Below are 21,441 nucleotides of genomic sequence, written 5' to 3'. Positions count from 1 at the left end.
CCTCCCAGAGTGCCAAACATTAGGGCCTTGATGACTTCCTCCTGAAACTGAAGGAAGGTCCTCGTATTACCTGCAGATCGGAACAGCACAAAAGCATTGTAGAGTGCCATCTGTACAATGTGCATGGCAAATTTTTATTGTACCATACTTTGGCTTTTCGCATGGCACTGTATGGTTCGAGGACCTGATCTGAAAGATCTACACTCCCCCATGTACTGATTGTAATCCAAGACACAATCTGGCTTTGTGGCTGGTGTTGTGGTCCCACAAACAGCGACAATGGAGCTGTTGTCACGGTGTATGGTGGTCAAGATAAGGACATCCCTTTTGTCCTTATACTTGAGCACCAGCATGTTGTCGCTGCATTGGGCTCAGTTTTCATCTTTTCTCAGCGTTTGCCCAATTAGCCACTTAGTGAGGCCTCGCTGATTTTTTTTACATGATGCAACTGTACCTCTGGCAGAGAGGGTCTTGAAGAGCGGGATGCTGGTGTAAAAGATATCAATGTAGAGGTTACAACCCTTATCCAGCAGTGAGTGCAGCAATTTCTACACAATTTTCCTACTCACTCTCATGAAAGGGAGGCACTCGGGGGGGATAGTTAATGTTGGTGTCCTTACCCTCTTAGACCCCAACTCTGTGGGGATACCTTGAGGTACTCTCTCGCAGACTTTGTACAGTTTTATTCCATTACTGGGCAGTTATTGTCAGAATTTTAGCCACCCTTTGAAATGAACCAGAGATTCATCAAATAGTGATGTCCCTCTGGGTTATGTACACCTCAGCAAATTTTCTGTTGAAGTGTGCAACCACTGGTCGAATTTTATAGAGATGATCAAAGTGTAGATCATTCTTGGGCAGGACACCACACATCATCACTATAATGCAAATTTTTTTAGATTGCTTCAAATCGTGTCCTTGTCATGGCCAAGCGGAATACCGGTGTACTGTAGAGAATATCAGTACTCCAGTATTGCTGAAGCTCTGGTTTTCGGATTATGCCCATATGCATTACAATTCCCCAAAATGTCATCTCTGCTGCATTTCCAGGGGTCCATCTGGTGAATGACAATGTGAGATTTTGTGTGAAAAATTGTTGGGCATACAGGTTTGTCTGGACCACCATAAGATTTATTATTTCACACTGAAAAAGAATTTAAAGAAGCTGCTGATAAAATCCAGAATGACGGGCTGAAAATTTTCAGGGGTGCAATCCCTATGGGATCAATTGCTGCAGAAGTTGCCTGGGTCCTAGGGTGCTTTGCTGGGGGTCCTTTCTCACTAGATGAGGAGGAATAGAGGAATGTGGCATCTTCCTCACGGCCTGAATCCGTGTCGGAAGCAAGGAAGGGGTAAGCCTCCTCTGGTGAATAGCGTCTTCTTGAAGAATGGGCCTTTTTTACCCCAAACCCTGGGGACGAGTATGTAAGTGGTACTTTTACACATGTAATGTGTGGGGCTTGTGTATAAGGTAATATTTATTATTTAAAAAAAAAAAAAAAAGTAGAGCGAAAAAATGTAAAAGAAAAAAAATGAAAAGAAAGATCGGATGTAAAAAAAAAAAAAAAAAAAAAGTATAAAAAAAAAAAAAAAATAATACAGACGTTCACTACACTAATGCCCTCCCTATAAATTTACCCGACGCAAATTTTTTTTTTTGCAAAAGAAAAACGAACGCCACCAACAATGTGACATACGCTCCCCTAATGCAATAGATATTACCCGACGATTTTTCTTTTGCATCAAAAAAAAAAAAAAAAATCTAAAGACGCTACATCCCTATCTATAAAACTACTCTGCACGATTTTTTTTTCTTGTCTAAAAGATCGGTCATCACTAGCATTGTGATGCTGGCTATACTAACACTACCTCGCTACCACTAAAACTATGCTGTACGATTTTTTTTTCTCTTAAACAAGATCGGTGGTTACTAACACCGACTATGCTACTTCTAAAACTATGCTATACTTTTTTTTTTAGAAAAAAAAAATAAAAAAAAATATAATATATATATATATATATATATATATATATATATATATATATATATTTTTTATTAGTCAGACATTGCTTACACTGCGACGTCCGCTGGACTAACTAGCTAAATCTGTCTCTGATCAGCGGCGATACTGATCAGAGTGCTGCGGACACAGGAATAGCACGAATGCTCTGCGCAAGACAGCTCGCTCACAAAAAAAAAAGCGCAAAAAAGTGCACTAAAAATTCAAATGGGAGGGGGGTACTGGAACAGGGATGGGGGAGGTGCTGCTGCAGTGATCACTGATGAGTCACACAGCAGAGCACAGATCAACACAGAGAAGGAAGATGGAACTGGAGGCAGGACATCGCAGGGAGGATCGCACTGACCATCAATGAAACTTTGAATCAGATAACACAGAGGGGCTAGAGAACTGCTCTGCACGCCACATCTGAGACAAAGATGGTGTGCAGGGCGGTGATCGCCATTTTAATTATCCCCTTTAGCGCCGATTGGCTAGAAACTATTGTTCAGCCAATCAGCGCCATAGGGGTTAATCAGGCGAGGCAACGTCGCAGTCACCTCACCCATTGTGACGGCTGTGATCGGTGCTGTGTCACACAGTACCAATGACAGCATGTCACAAGCTTCTTTTTTCACTAACTTTTTGTGAAACATTGCTGTGATTGGCTGGTCAAAGTTCCCCCAGCCAATCACAGCGATCGCCGATGCAGGGGGGAGGGGGATCAGCCACCCCCGCTGCGACGCAGCAGCCATCATAACCATGTCACCGCAAAATGCAGCGCGGTAACTGGAAATAGCAGCATTGTACTAATAATGCGGCTTGCGGGAATGCACCTCCCGCAGAGCAGTACGGCGCATGTCGGGAAGGGGTTAAAAATATTGTATTTGAGTATAATTCACAATGATGCTTTTAATGTCCACTGAGGTTTGCAAGCTGTAAACATTTAGTTTTAGCTGGGCCTTCTATGTTCATTCATACTAGTTTCTTTGTACTTCTGAACTAAAACATGTTAACTGAAAGAATAAAAAAAAAAAAAAAAAGTAACAGGTCTTGAAAGATTGCAAATTTTTTTTTTAACACAAAATTCAGAAATTTTTAAAAGAGTAAAAAAAAAAAAAAAAAAAAAAAAAAAAATATACAGTATACATTTGCTATCTCCGCAATCGTACTTATCTTCAGAATGAGGTTTCCAGGTAATTTGTACTGCACAATAAAACAAATGGTAGAAGTGCAATTATTTTTTCACCATGTCACTGTATTTGGATTTTTTTTTGTCATTTCCCTTACTCTATAAAAGGTAAAATGAATGGGGTTTTCCTGCACAAAAACAAGCCATCATAGGTCCATGCCTGAGTAAAATAAAAAGGGAATAGCCATTTGAAACAAAAAGGAGAGGAAAAAAAGAAAATGCAAAAACGAAAATTGACGATGTGTCCCTTAAGGGATTAATGTGCAGATCCCTTAATCTGTCATTCAGCTTTTCATTTTCCATCTATGATGTTTATAAGCTATTTCGTTGTACTAAAGCAGAATAGTGCTAGTCCTGTATGTGTTACTTATCACTGAAATATAGAAGAATATTCAGAATTGAGAGTCCTCAGTGGTTGATACCTTTTAATGGCTAACTGAAAAGATGGTAACACATTGCAAGCTTTCGAGACTACTCAGGTCTCTTCATAAGGCATAGACTAATACAAAATCTGAAGAGTCACATATTTATGCACAATACAGCACAGAAAAAATGAAACACAACAAGAAAACACAAATGACAAATTTGCAAAAAATACTCTGCAGTAAAAAACATGATAGTAATCAGCAAGTGCTGTATAACAAATACAGGGTATTTAGTCGATACTTTTTTTTTTTTGCAAAAAATGTATACCAAGCCGCTTCACCACGTCACGATAACCCTTCACGAAGCAGTCCCTATCTAATGAATTTAAAACCTGAACATGTGAACAGTGTCTAAATGAACAGGATACAGACCGGCGCCTCCTAGTATATGGGCTTGTGGTGTAAGACAGCTCATTTATGTGCATGTCACACAGGAGAGGGGTGGGGTCTCCCAAACCATGCTGAGCAAGGAAAAAACGGATTAAAAACATATGTGACATGCACAAGTATGAACAAGTCGGTCAGACAATGCTCACACCACCCAATGGCTGAAACACAAGAAAACACAAAATGACAAATTTGCAAAAAATACTCTGCAGTAAAAAACATGATAGTAATCAGCAAGTGCTGTATAACAAAAATACAGGGTATTTAGTGGATACGTTTTTTGCAAAAAATGTATACCAAGCCGCTTCACCACGTCACGGTAACCCTTCACGAAGCAGTCCCTATCTAATGTATTTAAAAGCACAGAAAAAATGCAATAGATGAGACAAGTGACGTGAAGCAGAATTATGATTATGGGAGAGGGAGAAAAATAAATATTGGACCAGTTCATAGATAAGGAGTCCGGATGTTTTATTGTCCTCTGTCCATCCATGGATTTATGTCTTTTTACATCAATTAAGGAATTTGCTCCTAAGACCTTGTGGGGGCATCACAACACATTAGGAGACCCCAATCAGAGGAAAATAAAACATCCGGACTCCTTATCTATGAACTGGTCCAATATTTATGTTTCTCCCTCTCCCATAATCATAATTCTGCTTCACGTCACTTATATGTGACTCTTCAGATTTTGTATTAGTCTATGCCTGATGAAGAGACCAGAGTAGTCTTGAAAGCTTGCAATTTGTTACCATCTTTTCAGTTAGCCATTAAAAAGGTATCAACCACTGAGGACTCTCAATTCTGAATATTCTTCTATCTACTGGCTAACACGGTACAAAGATATACATCTTTCCTGTACTGAAATATACACACTGTGGATTTAAATCACAGTTAAGTCTATTCAGTGGAGATCTTTTTTGATCTGTAAGCACTTTAAAAAAAAAAAACAAAACAAAAAAAAAAAAAACCACCACACAAGTGTCCATACACGCCCCTCATTAATAAAAGCTTCCATTCATAACTGATTAATTATTGTCTGACCACAACATATTTCCACAAGTCTCAGGGCTCCTATTTATAGTGTATACAGAACACTGTGCTCAAACGCAATAACCACAATACACAGACTTTTTTTATGAAAAATAATTATATCATTCAGAAACATGACAATAGCAGTAATACATGGGGACCTTTAGAGATACAATGTTGAAATAAAGGTACAAATTTAAAATTCTTTGGGGGAAGGGAGGCTATTTCCCTGAGAGCTGAGATATTTGGGGTACAAAGGTGACACCCAATCTGCACCCGCACCTTTCCAGGGTACAAACATGCAGAATATTGCTCCTTCAGCATAGCTGCTTTCAAGTTCTGCGCAATTTCAGTGCATGCCCCTCTCCATGTTCTTGGTTACTATGCTCACTACACTTCCCATTAAATTGTTGCACCCAGCTGTCCGCTAAATGATTTAATGGAAATTCATGGGATTATTTTTCCCATTATGCAATTAAGCACATTTTATTGCATGTGCTCTATCTTCTGATGATAGAGTAGCTGGGCATGCTTACAGCAACCATAAAATTACCATAAAATCCCTCCCTTACCAAGAAACCATTGGAGTAAAACCCTCCCCACCTCCCCAACCCCCAATAAAACCCCCAACCCTTAATATGTGTCAGTCTGACTTGGGTCTGTCCTCAGGATTATTCTTCCTGGCACAGTCCCCATTCTGCTGGACACGTGATGGCTTCCTACGTGCTGATGCCGGAGGGCGCAGATAGAACAAAAAGAGATGGCGATAACATGGATGGCTTACAGCAAATTTCATAAATCCATCTGAAAAGAAAAAGAACAGCTTTTATCAATGTTCTTATAGGCTTTGCTGAATTTTTCTAATTGAACCGCCACGTTACAGTTTTACCTTATTAATGTTAGACACACAAGCATTGAATGCCCTTCAGCTTTGTTATATACGGTACATTATGCTTAAATTTGGGCTAAAAGCTTTCCAGTTATGATTTTTGGGATTAGGATGGGTTTGTGAAGCCCAGGGAAGCAATTAAAACTTGCTGCCATGTCCTTGAACCAATCCATAATTATATGTCCCTTGTGCAAATGAGTCTTTCAAACATTCTTTTTTCTTTATTTTTTAGGATCATCCTCTCCTGATCTAAATGTTTAGCCACAGGCATCAGAGGACCAAGGGTTTATTTACCCCCCCCCCAAAAAAAAAAAAAAAAAGTTCCCCACACAAAAAAAATCCACCTGCAGCAGATCGATGTGTTGATATCCGTTTACCCCCCCCCCATCAGCATGGTGCAATAAAAATCTGGAGTCATTTGACATTCATCTACTACTGAGGGATCCAATTTTTCCCCTCTTTAGCCACTCTCTCTTATGCTTTCCAAATTGTACCTGCACTCCATGTCTGGGAGAGACTTCAGTTGTGCATAGACATACCACTGACAAATGTGGGGCGAACAGAAGAAATAAAATTCATACAGAGACATCTCATTCGTGAAATTGAGGCATTTCTACTAAAGTGACCATTTAGTATAGATTGTCGGTGTGCAAACCCTTACACCAATATATTAGAAATATAAATCCTAGTTTACAAAATGTAATAAATTATTCAATAACAACCAGTAATTCAATGTTTCTCACCTCGGGTAACGCCTCTAGTCTCATGTGGACACAGCTCTGAATATACTTTGCCACTTTCTGCAGGAGGAGATCCCACAAGTGAACGAAGAATGGATGAAAACCCATCAGCGGAGAGTAAAAAGCAGCCATCAGCATCACAGGTAGAAAAGAGCTGGAAGGGAGTGAAGGATAACATTAGAGACAGCAAATAGTAATACAGATACTGTATTTTTCAGACTATAAGATGCACCGGACCATAAGACGCACCTAGGTTTTAGAGGAGGAAATTGTTGTCCCTGCCATGCGCTACTTACAAGCATAAACCAGCTGCTGGCAACGGAGTATGACGCTGTGAGGGAGAGCCAGGAAGGCAAGTGTAATGGGTTTTTTTTTTTTATGTTTTCTGATGGGGAAATGCATACCAGGACCTGGGTTGGGGGCCAATCATACCAAGATACTGTTAAAGAGAAAGGACTATTCATTTCCCTCCACGCCCATGTGCGTGGAATGCAGTGAATATTCATTTCTCTTTAGCAGCGGGCACAGGAGTTGCCGGGACAGCCTGCTCCAGCCTCCTGTGAGCCAATGCTATGCCGATGCTGCTCCCCCACCTCCCCACCACAGCCAGAGCCAGTACATCCGGACTATAAGCCGCACCCCCATTTTCTCCATACTGGAGATTGTGTTTTGGGGGTTTTACTTATACCACCAATTAGGTATCCGTAATGTGTGTTCCGTGGGTGACGCAATATACTCATCGGTCGACATATTCTCCCGTTACCAGCGCCACTCCGTTAACTCTCCACCATCTTGTGATCACAGCTATCACTTGCCTGCAAATCACTGGTAAGCATTATGTTATCTCAATGTAAAATCTATGAAAGCCTGGTTCTGTGACTTCTAGCAAACAGAGGGAGCCAGCAGGTCACAACTACATGACCAGAGCAGCTCTGGAAATAGAAAAAGACAGCAGTACTATTTGACTACACACACGTAACATACATTATGGAAACCTATCTGGTGGTGGAAAAAAAAAAAGCCGGAGTGGTACTTTAAAGAGTATCATCTGTGCAATAAATGAGGAATACGGTGGTTCAGAGTCCGCGCTGCCCAAGGTCCAAGAGTATGATTGCACACAAAGGTGAAGCTTGAATGCGGGTTATGTGAATGCGTTTCGAGGTTTCCAAACCTCTTCATCCGTACCAAACCACAATGATCATTGTGATTTGATCCTGATGAAGAGGTTTGAAAACCTTGTAATGCGTCCACATAATAAAACACATTCATGCTTTACCTTTCTGTGCGATCATACTTTTGAACCTTGGGCAGCGCAGACTCTGAACCACCGTATTCCTCATTTATTGCATCGTATATCATTTGTGTCCCTGCTGCAGCCTTTACTTCCTTCTATAGGAAGTTTTACCATTTCATCTATCATCTGTGTCACAAGCCAGATTTAAAAAGATAAAAATAAGTGTTGGGAGTTCTAGGGTTGCCAGTGATGAGCGAACGTGCTCAGATTAGGTCTTCTCCGAGCAAGCTCGGGTTCATACTTTGTGTCTTCGGCGTGACCAATAATATGTTTTGAGGCCCCCCAGCTGCAAGTCTTGCAGCTATTAGACAGCAGTAACACATGTAGGGATTGCCTGATTGTTAGACAGCTGTAACACATGTAGGGACTGCCTAATAGCCGAGGACACTCAGCACGCCGAAGACACTCAGCTCTCACCCGAACATGCTCACACAAGACCTTATCTGAGCACTTGTCGCTAATCACTAATGGTTACGCTTCACTATACTACAATACTAAAAGCACAGCTGAATAACTTACATCAAAAGCAAGCTTTGCCAACTCCTCTGCGGAACGCGTGGCATCCTGAGCTGCCAGGACCAATGATACTTCTCGGAAATCAATCATTCCACTAGCATCCTGAGGAGACAAAAATTCACATACTTTGATTTTCTGGCTACTAAAATGGTCGGGTGCTTAACAATATCATGCACTGGTTATGTGCATCTAAATGTTCATATAAGAGTACCACATACATATATTGGAGGCCTAAAAGAAACATGCTTGTGGAAAGTGCAGCTCCTGTCTAAGTTCTCATGCTGGGTAAGATATAAAGTTCATGAAGAGAGGAGTTTTACAGCAAACATGGCCTAAAACGACACACGTATGTGTTCTCCCTGTGCCTAGATTTTCTTAGGCCAGGTTCACATAGCGTTAACCAGCCCTATCAACGCATAGCTTTGACAGGCTTCGTTAACGCTATAGCATAACGCGATATTGGAGGATTCATCAGGGCTAGCGGTGACATGCTATGACCGCTAGCTGTACCGGAGCCTCAGATGCTGCAGCCCGCGTCCGAGGCTCCGTCAGTACTTAACAGCACGCTTTACGGCATACGTCGCGATGCGCTAGTTAATGGGAGGCTATGGCAGCGTTAACGGACTGTGTTACACCGCGTTATACCGCAGTCCGTTAAACGGACTGCCATAGTGCAGTGGGAACTCGGCCTAATAGACGGTGGGAAAGTTGGTAGTGGGCGACTCATAGCTTGGCTTTTTATTTTGATCTGTTCGAGTCTCAAGAGAATAATGAAAGGTCTGCAGAGAAGGTCAGGGAGCCAAAAAAGCTAACCACATGAATGTCATTTTATTAAAGTACAGAAAACGTAGATTTAGTTCAAGACTAAAAAAAAAAAAAAAGAAGATATAAGTAATATCTTGATTCCAATAAAAAAGAGCTTAACACTTCAATATTTTTTAAATCATATCTTTTTATTGGATTTTATAAACAATTACATACATTATAGTACAAATACACACTTATTCAACAAGTTTAACCCTTAAAGTTTACATAGTCCTATACCTGCCGAGGTAGTCCATGCCAAACAAAGTTACCAATTTTGTTTAAATAAAGATTATCCCAAAGACTGGAGACACGTTATTAAATACAGGGATTATACCAAAACTAGTATTGGTCGTATGTTCACCAACATGTTAATGAACAGAAAATAACTGGTATCTATGTGTCCTCAACATACAATATTTAAAAAGTCGAAATAGCCAACCGGTCTAGTACAGTTATTCTGAGTATGGTAACCAGCCACCGTTCCCATATATTTATAAACTTTTTTATTGAGTTCCTTTTAACGCAAGTACCTCTCTCCAGTCATATGGTATTAAGGTTAGCTTTCGATTCCTCCAATGTTGGGGGGATTAAGGTCTAACCAGTGCAATTTTAACTATTTCCTGGCCAGAAACAGTATTCTCAGAATGGAGGTAGTCACAAGGGATCTTAAATCTACCTCCACCCCCAGAAGGCCCAGTATGCACACCTACACCCTAGGATCATGTTGTATGTGTATGCCGAATACTCGCTTTATCAGGGACGTCACCCCCACCCAGTAGTGGTCTATACCAACACATTCCCATAGCATATGCATCAGATAGGCCCCATTCATACCGCATCTCGGACACAAGTCTTCAGTCCGAACCCCAATATTAACCCCTTCACTACCAAGGGTGGTTTGCACGTTAACTCCCGGGCCAATTTTTACAATTCTGACCACTGTCCCTTTATGAGGTAATAACTCTGAAACGCTTCCATGGATTTCGGTGATTCTGACATTGTTTTCATTGTGACATATTGTAGTTCATGTTAGTGGTAAAATTTCATTCAAATAACTTGTGTTTATTTGTGAAAAAAACGGAAATTTGGCGAAAATTTCGCAATTTTCCTACTTTGAATTTTTATGCCCTTAAATCACAGAGATACGGCACACAAAAAACTTAATAAGTAACATTTCCCACATATTTACTTTACATCAGCACAATTTTGGAACCAAAATTTTTTTTTTGTTAGGCCTGGATCACACTTCCGTTTTTTAAAATCCGTCCAAATCCGTCGTTTTCCATTAAAAAACGGATCCGCCTTTTTTTGGAGGATCCGTTTTTTGGTCCCATAGACTTCCATTAGCGGTTACCGCGGATCCGTACAAAAAAAAAAAAAAAAAAGGAAACGGATCCGTTTTTTCACACAAAAACGGATGCAAAAAACGGATGGCGGATGCCAAAAAACAGATGTGTGAAACAGGCCTTAGGAAGTTATAAGGGTTAAAAGTTGACCAGCGATTTCTCATTTTTGCAACACAATTTTATTTTTACCGACCACATCACATTTGAAGCCACTTTGAGGGGTCTATATGATAGAAAATACCCAAAAGTGACACCATTCTAAAAACTGCACCCCTTAAGGTGCTCAAAACCACATTCAAGAAGTTTATTAACCCTTCAGGTGCTTCACAGGAATTTTTTGAATATTTAAAAAAAAATAAAAATGAACATTTGACTTTTTTTCACAAAAAAAATACTTGAGGTTCAAATTTTTTTTTATTTTACCAAAGGGTAACAGGAGAAATTTGACTGCAAAAGTTATTGTGCAATTTGTCCTGAGTACGCTGATACCTGATATGTGGGGGGGAACCACTTTTTCGGTGCATGGCAGAGCTCAGAAGGGAAGGAGCGCCGTTTGACTTTTTCAATGCAAAATTGGCTGGAATTCAGATCGGACGCCATGTCTCGTTTGGAGAGCCCCTGATGTACCTAAACAGTGGAAACCCTCCACAAATGACCCCATTTTGGAAAACTAGACCCCCCAAGGAACTTATCTAGATATGTGGTGAGAACTTTGAACCCAGAAGGGCTTCACAGAAGTTTATAACGTACAGCCGTACAATTAAAAAAAATCATATTTTTTCCACAAAAATGATCTTTTCACCCTCAATTCTTATTTTTCCAAGGGTAACAGGACCCTAAAAGTTATTGTGCAATTTGTCCTGAGTACGCTGATACCCCATATGTGGGTGTAAACGACTATTTGGGCGCATGGCAGAGCTCGGAAGGGAAGCAGCGCCATTTGACGTTTTTGGCTGGAATTGAGATCGGACACCATGTCGCGTTTGGAAAGCCCCTGATGTACCAAAACAGCAGAAACCCCCCACAAATGACACCATTTTGGAAACTAGACCCATCCAAGGAACTTATCTAGATGTGTGGTGAGCACTTTGAACCCCCCAGTGCTTCACAGAAGTTTATAATGCCCGGGCGTGAAAATAAAAAAAAAAAAAAAAAAAAAAAAAAAAAAATCGTATTTTTTCCACAAACATGATCATTTCGTCCCCAATTTTTTTTTATTTTCCCAAGGGTACCAGGAGAAATTGGACCTCAAAAGTTGTTGTCCAATTTGTCCTGAGTACGCTGATACCTCATATGTGGGAGAAAACTACTGTATGGGCACACGTCAGGGCAGTAGTGACGTTTTGGAATGCAGACTTTGATGGAATGGTCTGCGGGTGTCATGTTGCCTTTGGAGAGCCCCTGATGTACCTAAACAGTGGAAACCCCCCACAAATGACCCAATTTTGGAAACTAGACCCCCTAAGGAACTTATCTAGATGTGTGGTGAGCACTTCGAACCCCCAAGGGCTTCACAGAAGTTTATAACGCCTGGGCGTGAAAATATAAAAATCATTTTTTTCTACAAAAATGATATTTTTTCCCCCAATTTTTTATTTTCCTAAGTGTAACAGGAGAAATTGGACCCCAAAAGTTGTTTTGCAATTTGTCCTGAGTAGGCTGATACCCCATATGTGGGGGTAAAACACTGTTTGGGCGCATGGCAGAGCTTGGAAGGGAAGGAGCACCATTTGACTTTTTCAACGCAGAATTGGCTGGAATTGAGATCAGATGCCATGTTGCGTTTGGAGAGCACCTGATGTGCCCAAACAGTGGAAACCTCCCAATTCTTACTCCAACCCTAACCCCAACACACCCCCTAACCCTAATCTCAGCCCTAACGGGAAAATGGAATTAAATACATTTTAAATTTTATTATTTTTCAATAACTAAGGGGGTGATAACAGGGGGTTTGATTTACTATTTATGACGGTTTTTATGTTTGGCGGCTGTCGCACGCTAAAAGACGCTTTTTATTGTAAAAATAGTTTTTGCATCACCACATATTGAGAGCTATAATTTTTCCATATTTTGACCCACTGAGTCATGTGAGGTCTTATTTTTTGCGGGACGAGTTGACGTTTTTATTGGTATCATTTTCGGGCACGTGACATCTTTTGATCGCTTTTTATTCCGATTTTTGGGACGCAGAATGAATAAAAACCAGCGTTTCATGAATTTCTTTCGGGGGGTGCGTTTACACCGTTCCGCGTGCGGTAAAATTGATAAAGCGGTTTTATTCTTCGGGTCAGTATGGTTACAGCGATACCTCATTTATGTAGTTTTTTTTATGTTTTAGCGCTTTTATGCAATGAAAACAATTTTATATAAAAAATTAGTTTTGTATAGCTTTATTCTGCGAGCTATAACTTTTATATTTTTTTGCTGATGATGCTGTGTGGCGGCTCGTTTTTTGCAGGACAAGATGACATTTTCAGCAGTACTATGGATATTTATATGCGTCTTTTGATCGCGCATTATTGCACTTTTTGTTCGGCGGTATGATAAATCATTTTTTGCTTCGTTTATTTTTAATTTTTTAAGGGATTCGCTAAAGAGGTTAACTAATGGGACAGTTTTATAGGGCAGGTCGTTACGGACGCGGCGATACCAAATATGTGTACTTTTATTGTTTTTTTTTTTTTATTTCCAAAAAATGAATTAGGGAAGATTTTTTTTTAAAATTTATTTAGCGATTTTTTTTTATTTAAATTTTTACACTTTTTTTTTTAACTTTATTACAGGTGGGACATCACTGTCCTGTGACAGATCGCTGATCTGTCACATCACAGATCACTGTGATCTGTCACAGGCACTGCACAGGCTTCCTCCTTGCCTGCGCTTTGCAGGCATGAGGAAGCCAGCTCCCTGCAGGCCCCCGAAGGTTCCCGTCGCCATATTGGATCCGGGGACCTGCGGGGCACCTTGCGCTGCTGTGGGGGGCTCAGGGAAGCACGGAGGGAGCCTCCTCCCTGCCGATGCGTCCCTTTAACCCCCGGTACACCGCGATCGTGTTTGATCACGGAGTGCCAGGGGTTAACGTGTCGGGGGCGGTCCGTGACCGTCCCTGACACATTGTGCCGGGTGACAGCTGTGATCGTGGGCGCTGCTGATCGCTATGACGTAATATTCCGTCCATGGGAATTAGGTCCCAGGTCACATGGACGGAATATTACGTCCATTGTAGGAAAGGGGTTAAATATATTAGGTGTCATACCTTGTGGATAAGAAATATTTGGGACATTATCTGGGACTCAGATAAAGATAGTACAGGTGTTGTTTCTAGTATTTCATTCCACTGTGTTCTTCAGATATGGGGCCAACATCCTCTTCCCACTTTGATCTGACCAACATGGGATGCTTATCTAGATATAAAAGGGTAATAATATCCTGTAACCAGAGGAAATAGGGCCCTTCATATTAGATGCTGTAGCGATTAAATCTAAGATATAGTGATTAGTGATATCTACCTTAGTAGTCTTAAGTTGTGTCTGGAAGGCATGATGAAGCTGCAAATACTGATAGAAGGCTCTAAGTAGAATGCCAAACCCAGAACGAATCTGATCAAAACTTTGGATTGATCCGTCACATATTATTTGGGTCAATAGCAAAATCCCTCTGCTTTCCCATTCAAAGCCCTCTAGTTTAGCCATTTCGCTTAATTTAGAATTGTGCCACACAGGAGAATGTCCTTGCCCCTATCCCAGATTTTATAGATTAATTTAGAGTGTGAACTGTTGACTCATTTTCCCTGAGAAAACCAGCCTCAAGAGCTAATAGTGGCATCTCCCATTTAGTCCCCTCCTTTATTAGCTGACCCGAAGCTCCACATTTGTCAGTTGTACCCCAGCCCTGACACTGCTGTAGCTGCGAGGCTATGAAGTATAACCAAGAGTTCCCAAACAGCCCATGTATTTTATGAAAGAAAGACATAGAAATCCAAATTAGAGTATTTTAATGAAAAAAAAGGAGTTGCGGCATTAGGATCATTTTCAAAAGATTACTTCCCACTGGAGACAAAGGGAGGCGACACCATGTATCCACCTTAGACCTAAATCTTAAAAGCAGGGGGGCAAAATTACATGAATGAAAGTCTTGGGGGTTTGCAGAATATTACCGCCAAATATTTAAAAAAAGAGTTTACTATTTGAATTTGTGTATACTCCAAAGAGTATTCCTCTGGAAGAGGATCAACAGGCATAAGTACTGATTTGCTCCAGTTAATTAGAAGGCCCGACCATTTCCCGAATGTTTTAGTTATGTCTATTAGTGGTTATATAGAAGTGCCTGGGTACCCCACAAAAAAGAAGCATATAATTCGTTAGAGATTTTCATCTGTATTGACCCACACCGAAAGCTAGAGTGCAGGATTAACAGGGCAGAGCAGTGCGCCTGCGCCGGAGCCACTACAGGAAGGGAAGAAGAGGACGGCGTCGTATGAAGATGGGAGGAGTCAGACCGGACCGCAACACCCATTGGACCGGACCGCCCCCTCCGGTGAGTATAATATAACGTGTTTTTCTTATCTTTCAGGTTACATTGGGGGCTTATCTACAGCATTCTGTAATGCTGTAGATAAGCCCCTGATGTCAATGCCGGCAGCAGATAGTCAAAAAAAAAAAAAAAAAAAGGGTGACAGATTCCCTTTAAGAGAGGCCTGGGGTCAGAACCACAGCGCTGAGGGATTTGCCCTGACTTCCATACCAATGATCCTTTTTATAGAAGCCTGGGGTGAGAATCAGAGCGCTGAGGGATTTACCCTAACTTCCATACCGGAGATCACTTTAAGAGTGCCTGGGGTCAGTACCAAAGTATTTGAAGGCAATTGCCTTGACTTCCATACCGGGGATCCCTTTAACAGAGGACTGGGGTCAGTACCAAAGTGCAGATTGGATTTGCCCTCACTTCCATATCGGGGATTTGCCCTCACTTCCATATCGGGGATCCCTTTAAGAGGGGCCTTGTGCCAGAACCAGAGTGCTGAGTGGATTTGACCTAACTTCCATACTGGGGATCCCTTTAAGAAAGCCTGGAATCAGATCCAAAGCGCTGAGTGGATTTGCCCTGACTTGCATACCAATGATCCACGGGAGGGGGGATTCATTTCTGTCATGTGCTCTGCTCCTTTCTGGGGGGCACACAATGGCTGGGAGCTTATGTTCCCAGGGATGCTAGATTTCTCCCACCATGTCAGTGTCTGCTGAGGTATCAAGTGGGAAAACTTGCTCATAGCAACCAATCACAGCTCAGCTTCTTTTAACCAGCTCTGGTGAAATGAGAGATGCTTAGTGATACATACATTTAGTTTTATATATAGAGATTAAACAGGCAAGTGGCTCTATGGCTATTGCAAAAAGAAGGGGTGACCGGGGACAATCCTGCCATGTTTCTCTTCCCAAATCAAATGATCCCGATATATTACAGTTAACCCAGAGTTTTGCCCTAGGAGAACTATATAACTGGATCATTGAAATAAATTTATCCCCGAATCACATGCCCTTTAATACAGCCCACAAAAAGTTCCATTTGACGCCGTCAAATGCCTTGGTGGCATCTAAGGAAAGCATCACCCTTGTTCCTGTGGATTTTTAACTAAGCTGCATCCACATATATAATCACCTTATATTAGTTGCGGTGGACTTCTTTGGTATAAATCCAGTTTGATCGTGTATTAGGCTAAGTGCACACGTACCGGAACTCTCGCGGAAATTACCGCGAGAATTCCGGAATTCCATTCCGCGGGAAAAATCGCATTTTAAATTCCCGCGATTTTCCCGCGGAAAAACTAGCATTTTGCAAGCGTATTTAGCTTGCAAAATGCTAGCGTTTTCCAAGTGATCTGTAGCATCGCTTGGAGAACTGATTGACAGGTTGGTCACACTCGTCAAACATAGTGTTTGACGAGTGTGACCAACTTTTTACTACTGAGGCCGCCTATGCAGCATCAGCAGTAAAAGATAAAATGCAAAAAAAAAAAAATAAAAAATGGTGTTATTCTTACCTTCCGACGTCCCGCGCATCCGTTCCCAGTAATCCTTTGCGAAAATGCCCGCGATGACGTCCGTTCTCGCGGGATCGCGATGTCTCGCGGTAATTCATGATGACGTCGCGAGACTTCGCAATCCCGCGAGAACGGACGCCATCGCGGGCATTTTCGCAAAGGATTACTGGGACCGGGAGCGTGGAGAGAGGCGGGAAGGCTGCGCGGGACGTCGGAGGGTGAGAATAACAATATTTATTTTTAAATTCTTTTTTTTACAGGGATATGGTACCCAGAGCCCGGAGGACAGTCTCCTCTCCTCCGGACCGTGGGTACCATCCGCAATTGTTCTGCTTACTTTCCGCATGGTGTGCACAGCCACATGCGGGAAGTAAGCGGAACAATGCATTCCTATGGGTGCGGGATCACCGGGATTCCGCAAATTAATGAGCATGCTGCGTTTTTTACCGCGAAGCGATTCCGCCGCGGTAAAAACCGCAGCATTAGCACAGCATTGCGGAATCCCATAGGGATGCATGGTATGCTTATTTTTCGCGTTTTCGCGGCAAAATCGCGCGATTAAAACCGCTGTGGAAACGCAAAAAAAAAGCCACGTGTGAAGTCAGCCTTACACTTGTAATTACCTTAGATAATCTATTTGCATGAATCTTAGCCAGCAGTTTGACGTCGGTTTGGAGGAGTGAGATGGCTCTATAAGAATACCGGGATGGAGCCGCTACAGGTTTCAACATCAAAACCACCTCTTTCATAGATTTTGGGAGGTTACCAATTCTAATACTTTCTTGAAAAACTGCCAGTAAATATGGAAGCAATATTTCTCTACATGTTTTGAAGAAATCCCCTGGTAACCCATATGAGCCTGGGACCTTCTCATTTTGGGACCCATGAATGGCCTCCTCCAATTCCTCAAGTTCAATTGGTTTGACTAGATTTGATAATTGTGGTAATGAAATGGTTGCTAAAAAGTTCTCTATTTATTCTGTATTGGTGACGATTCTAGAAGAATAACTAGAAAAGTAATTATGCAGTGTGGAGAATATCTCCATCCTCTGTAACCACGACCCAAGTGTCTGAGACTAGTCTAGAAATGTGCGAGAACCCATTCTGAGGTTTAACAATAGTTGATAGCAAGTGGCCTGCACTTTCACCCTCCATAAATCTTTTTTTTTGCAAAACAAACAAGTTTTTGTGCAGCTAGTCCCAGTAGGTGATTTGTCATTAGTTTTTGAGATTCTTTCATATTTTCCGCAGTGCTAGTTGAGGGATTTGATATAAATTCTAATTCGGATAGGCAGACCTGCTATTGTAACTTTTAGGTGTATTCTCTGGTTTTAGTTTTCCGTTTACTAATTTAACCAATATAGAGCCCTCTAACAAATGCCTTCATAGCTTACCATACTATTAACCTCAAAGTGGAGTCCATATTAATGTAAAAGTATTCCCGCAATCTGTCGTGTACAGAACCCCCAATAGTCTGAGTCCAAAATGGGTTTAACTGCCATATACTCTTGATGACTAAGTCCTCCATGCCCAACCTCAGTTGTACCCTTATGGGGGAATGAATCGACATGGTTCTTGGTAAATATTTGACATCCTTTACCAAACACATCATATTCACATTTCCAACTGCCAAGTCAATTCTGAATAACGAATGGTAGGATGTTGAACAACAAGAGTATTATTTGACATTGCTATTAGATATTTGGCGCAATAAGCACCATCAATTAACTCCCGCTCCGCTAGAACTCTGGATAGAGAAGTCTGAGTCTGAGGCATGGTTCCTGTACAAAATTTATCCCAGTAGAGGTGTAGATACATATTGAAGTCCCCCATCGTGAGCAAAGGCACGTGTGGAAGAGAGAGAATTTTTTTTTTTTTCAGTACCTCACTGGAGTAAGGTGGAGAGATATGAATGGCTGCTATAAGGATGGGGTGTTATGTATAGTACAAAATAGAGACAAAGCAACCCTCTTGAGTCTACCATGACTGATGCACGTGAAGGGGATGGCCCTATGAACCAGAAAACTCACTCCTCTTGAGTGTGTGCTATAGACCGAATGATATTCAAATGACATCCATGACCCATGAAACAGATGCATCTGTTCCTTCACCATATGTGTTTCCATTAAGCATATTATTGCTGGTTGTTAAATACACAACCATGAAAATACTGCGCATCTCTTGGATGGGTCACCCAGTCCTCTGACATTCCATGCTATAAAATTTAGGTTTTTGGACATTTTGTAAAAAAAAGCAAAGTATCTAGCATATGATATCACTCTTTCCACCTGCATGTAGCTGGTCATGTATCCAGTAGTTTCCTAACCCAACTACATATAAAAAAAACTAACACATATAAACAACTTAATAGACATTCCTCTTATAAGACGATTGAGGCTTTGTATGTTCCTGGAGTTGTGAGATGGGCTGCCTCTATTGTTGCTATATAGCATACCATCCATTTGAATTCCAGCAACTCTGCTTATCTAAACAGGTATTAAGTGGCTACCTGCCATAGAACAGACGGACATAAATTGAAAAATGTTATAAGCAGGGAAGGGGTTAGCAAGAAACCACAACCATCTGCTTGTGTCAGGCTCATACAGCTCTCAGGGGCGCCTGTTCCATAGGTCTTTTTCGTTATTGTCCAGCCACACCAAAGCATCATGCGGGGTCTCAAAGATATGTATCTCTCCCTTTGCAGCTACTCGGAGTTTAGCAGGATAAAGCATGGAGTAGGGCTCTTGACTATCTTTGTCTTTTAATATAAAAAAAATTTTGCTCGCTTTTTAGTATTTTTGTAGAAAAGTCCAGGTAAATGGAAGTTTTATATCCATTAATAGAGAGATCTTTAAGTTCCCTGGCTTTTTTTTTTAGAATAGCGTCTGTCTCGGTAGTGCAGCATGCGGATAACGACTGGACGTGTGGGAGCACCTGGTTGGAGGGGTCTGCTGGGCACCCTATGCGATCATTCAATTGCTAAAACTGAAGAGCGCACCTTCTTTCCTATGTTGTTATATAGACACTTACCAAAAAAATCCCACGGGATCATTTCCTTCCACTTTTTTAGGGACCCACACCAGCCTAATTTCTGCGCATCCTGTTTTCTAAATCGTCCTTTTGATCCAACAGTAGGAAAATGTTCTGTACAGTTTTCTTACCATCTCTAATGATTTGAGGCATTTTATCCTTCACCTTCACTTTGTTCTGCTGTAGCCAATGACAGGTCGACTTGGCCTTGTATTTTGGATTGTTGTAATGGTGGACGGTCCAAGTACGTTCCATGTGCAGCTTCCGGGCTGAAGAGTGCAAATTTGCCTCTAGTATTTGCTGATAACATGCTGCATTCATTTTTCCTTCAACTTTGACCAAGCTTCCTGCGCCTTTGTAGCTCACACATCTCCAAAACATCAGTGATCCAACTCTGCTTTACAGTAGAAATGGTGTTCCTTTCTTCATCGGCCTTGTTGACCTCTCTCCAAATGTAACGTTAATGGTTGTGGCCAAAAACAGGATTTTTAGTTGCTTACCGTAAAATCTGTTTCTCTGAGCCTTCATTGGGGGACACAGAAACCATGGATGTATGCTGCTGCCACTAGGAGGAGGCTGACACTATGCAGAAAAAGTTAGCTCCTCCTCCGCAGTGTACACCCCACCAACAGGAAGTAGGATGATCAGTTCGTGAGAAAGCAGTAGGAGAAGCAATCTGTAAATGAGATAAAAACCACAGAAAACAGAAATCCATACTGTAACAATATTATACAGTAAACCGAGCTGTTCAACTTGGGAGGGTGCTGTGTCCCCCAATGAAGGCTCAGAGAAACAGATTTTACGGTAAGCAACTAAAAATCCTGTTTTCTCTATCGCCTTATTGGGGGACACAGAAACCATGGGACATCCCAAAGCAGTCCTCAAGGGGAGGGAACAGCAAATAACTCCATCAGGATGAGGGAGTCACCCTCGTCACCTGCAAGGTCACCTGCGAGGTCTTCTTTACCTCGACCGGCACTGGCCGAAGCTAGGCATGGGTTGTGAAAAACCTTATGGACCTGTGGAGGACATATCACCGCACTGCAGAGATGCCAGACGAAGGCCCAAAGAGTACCGCTTGGAGGACACCCACTGCCTGGGCAGGGTGCATCGTACTGAAAAGAACACAGTCCTTCCTGAGCCAGCAACCCTACTAATGTCGACCAGAAGATTCCGCGATCCAACGCTGACCTGGAGGCCAGAGGACCTCTATACTTCAAGCCTGAGCTTGATATGTACCGTTGCTGTGGCCAGGTAGCCTGATGAGAGAGCGCCACAAAGGAAAATCTGAGGCAGACGAAAGAAAGGGAATCCAGAATGATGGAGCGTGGACCACTGATCCGCAGGAAGAGCACCACAGCTGGTACAGAGTCTGTGAGACCCTAGGACTGGTGGAGAGCCTGAAAAGGGAAGGCTACCAACTGAAAAGGAAAATGAACCCGTCCGTTGCAAAGCAGATATCGCCAAAGCCCTGAAGAAATCAGGACCTGGATAAGAGCTTCATGGAAAAAAAAACAAAAAACATACGATTCACAGGAGGCAAATGCTGAACGAAGAAAAATTTTCTTCCTGAGAAAAACAAGGATGAATTCAATCCTAGATCCCGAAAAGGCACGCTGAGGAAAATGCGCTGAAGAACGACAGGGTGCAGCCTGAGGAAGGAGAGCGCTTGTCCTTCCGGTGACCCTCTCAATTTGGCCTGTTGGAGCCACCCGGAAGGAACGGAAGTTGGTGTGAAACTGA

At 41.8% G+C, this 21,441-nt stretch overlaps 1 protein-coding gene across 2 annotated transcripts in view; it reads right to left on the bottom strand.

The window, feature by feature from the left end:
* Window positions 1–5,118: 5,118 nt before the first annotated feature.
* The window catches only part of LPCAT4 (lysophosphatidylcholine acyltransferase 4), a 124,083-nt gene continuing 107,760 nt past the window's right edge, over window positions 5,119–21,441 (bottom strand). Inside the window, exons 12-14 of one of the 2 annotated variants that reach the window (XM_073565012.1) lie at window positions 8,479–8,577; window positions 6,669–6,819; window positions 5,119–5,840 (exon numbers count right to left, since the gene is read on the bottom strand). In XM_073565012.1, the coding sequence (XP_073421113.1) occupies window positions 5,680–5,840; window positions 6,669–6,819; window positions 8,479–8,577 (411 nt within the window). In that variant the 3' untranslated portion in view covers window positions 5,119–5,679. The remainder of the gene's footprint in view (window positions 5,841–6,668; window positions 6,820–8,478; window positions 8,578–21,441) is intronic. The other variant, XM_073565011.1, reaches the window with a different exon arrangement.

Source organism: Dendrobates tinctorius, unplaced genomic scaffold (assembly GCF_039654945.1).
Source record: "Dendrobates tinctorius isolate UK_male_01 unplaced genomic scaffold, ASM3965494v1 ptg000516l, whole genome shotgun sequence".
In the NCBI taxonomy this organism is placed as follows: domain Eukaryota; kingdom Metazoa; phylum Chordata; class Amphibia; order Anura; family Dendrobatidae; genus Dendrobates; species Dendrobates tinctorius.
This window is presented reverse-complemented; position numbering and strand designations above follow the sequence as displayed.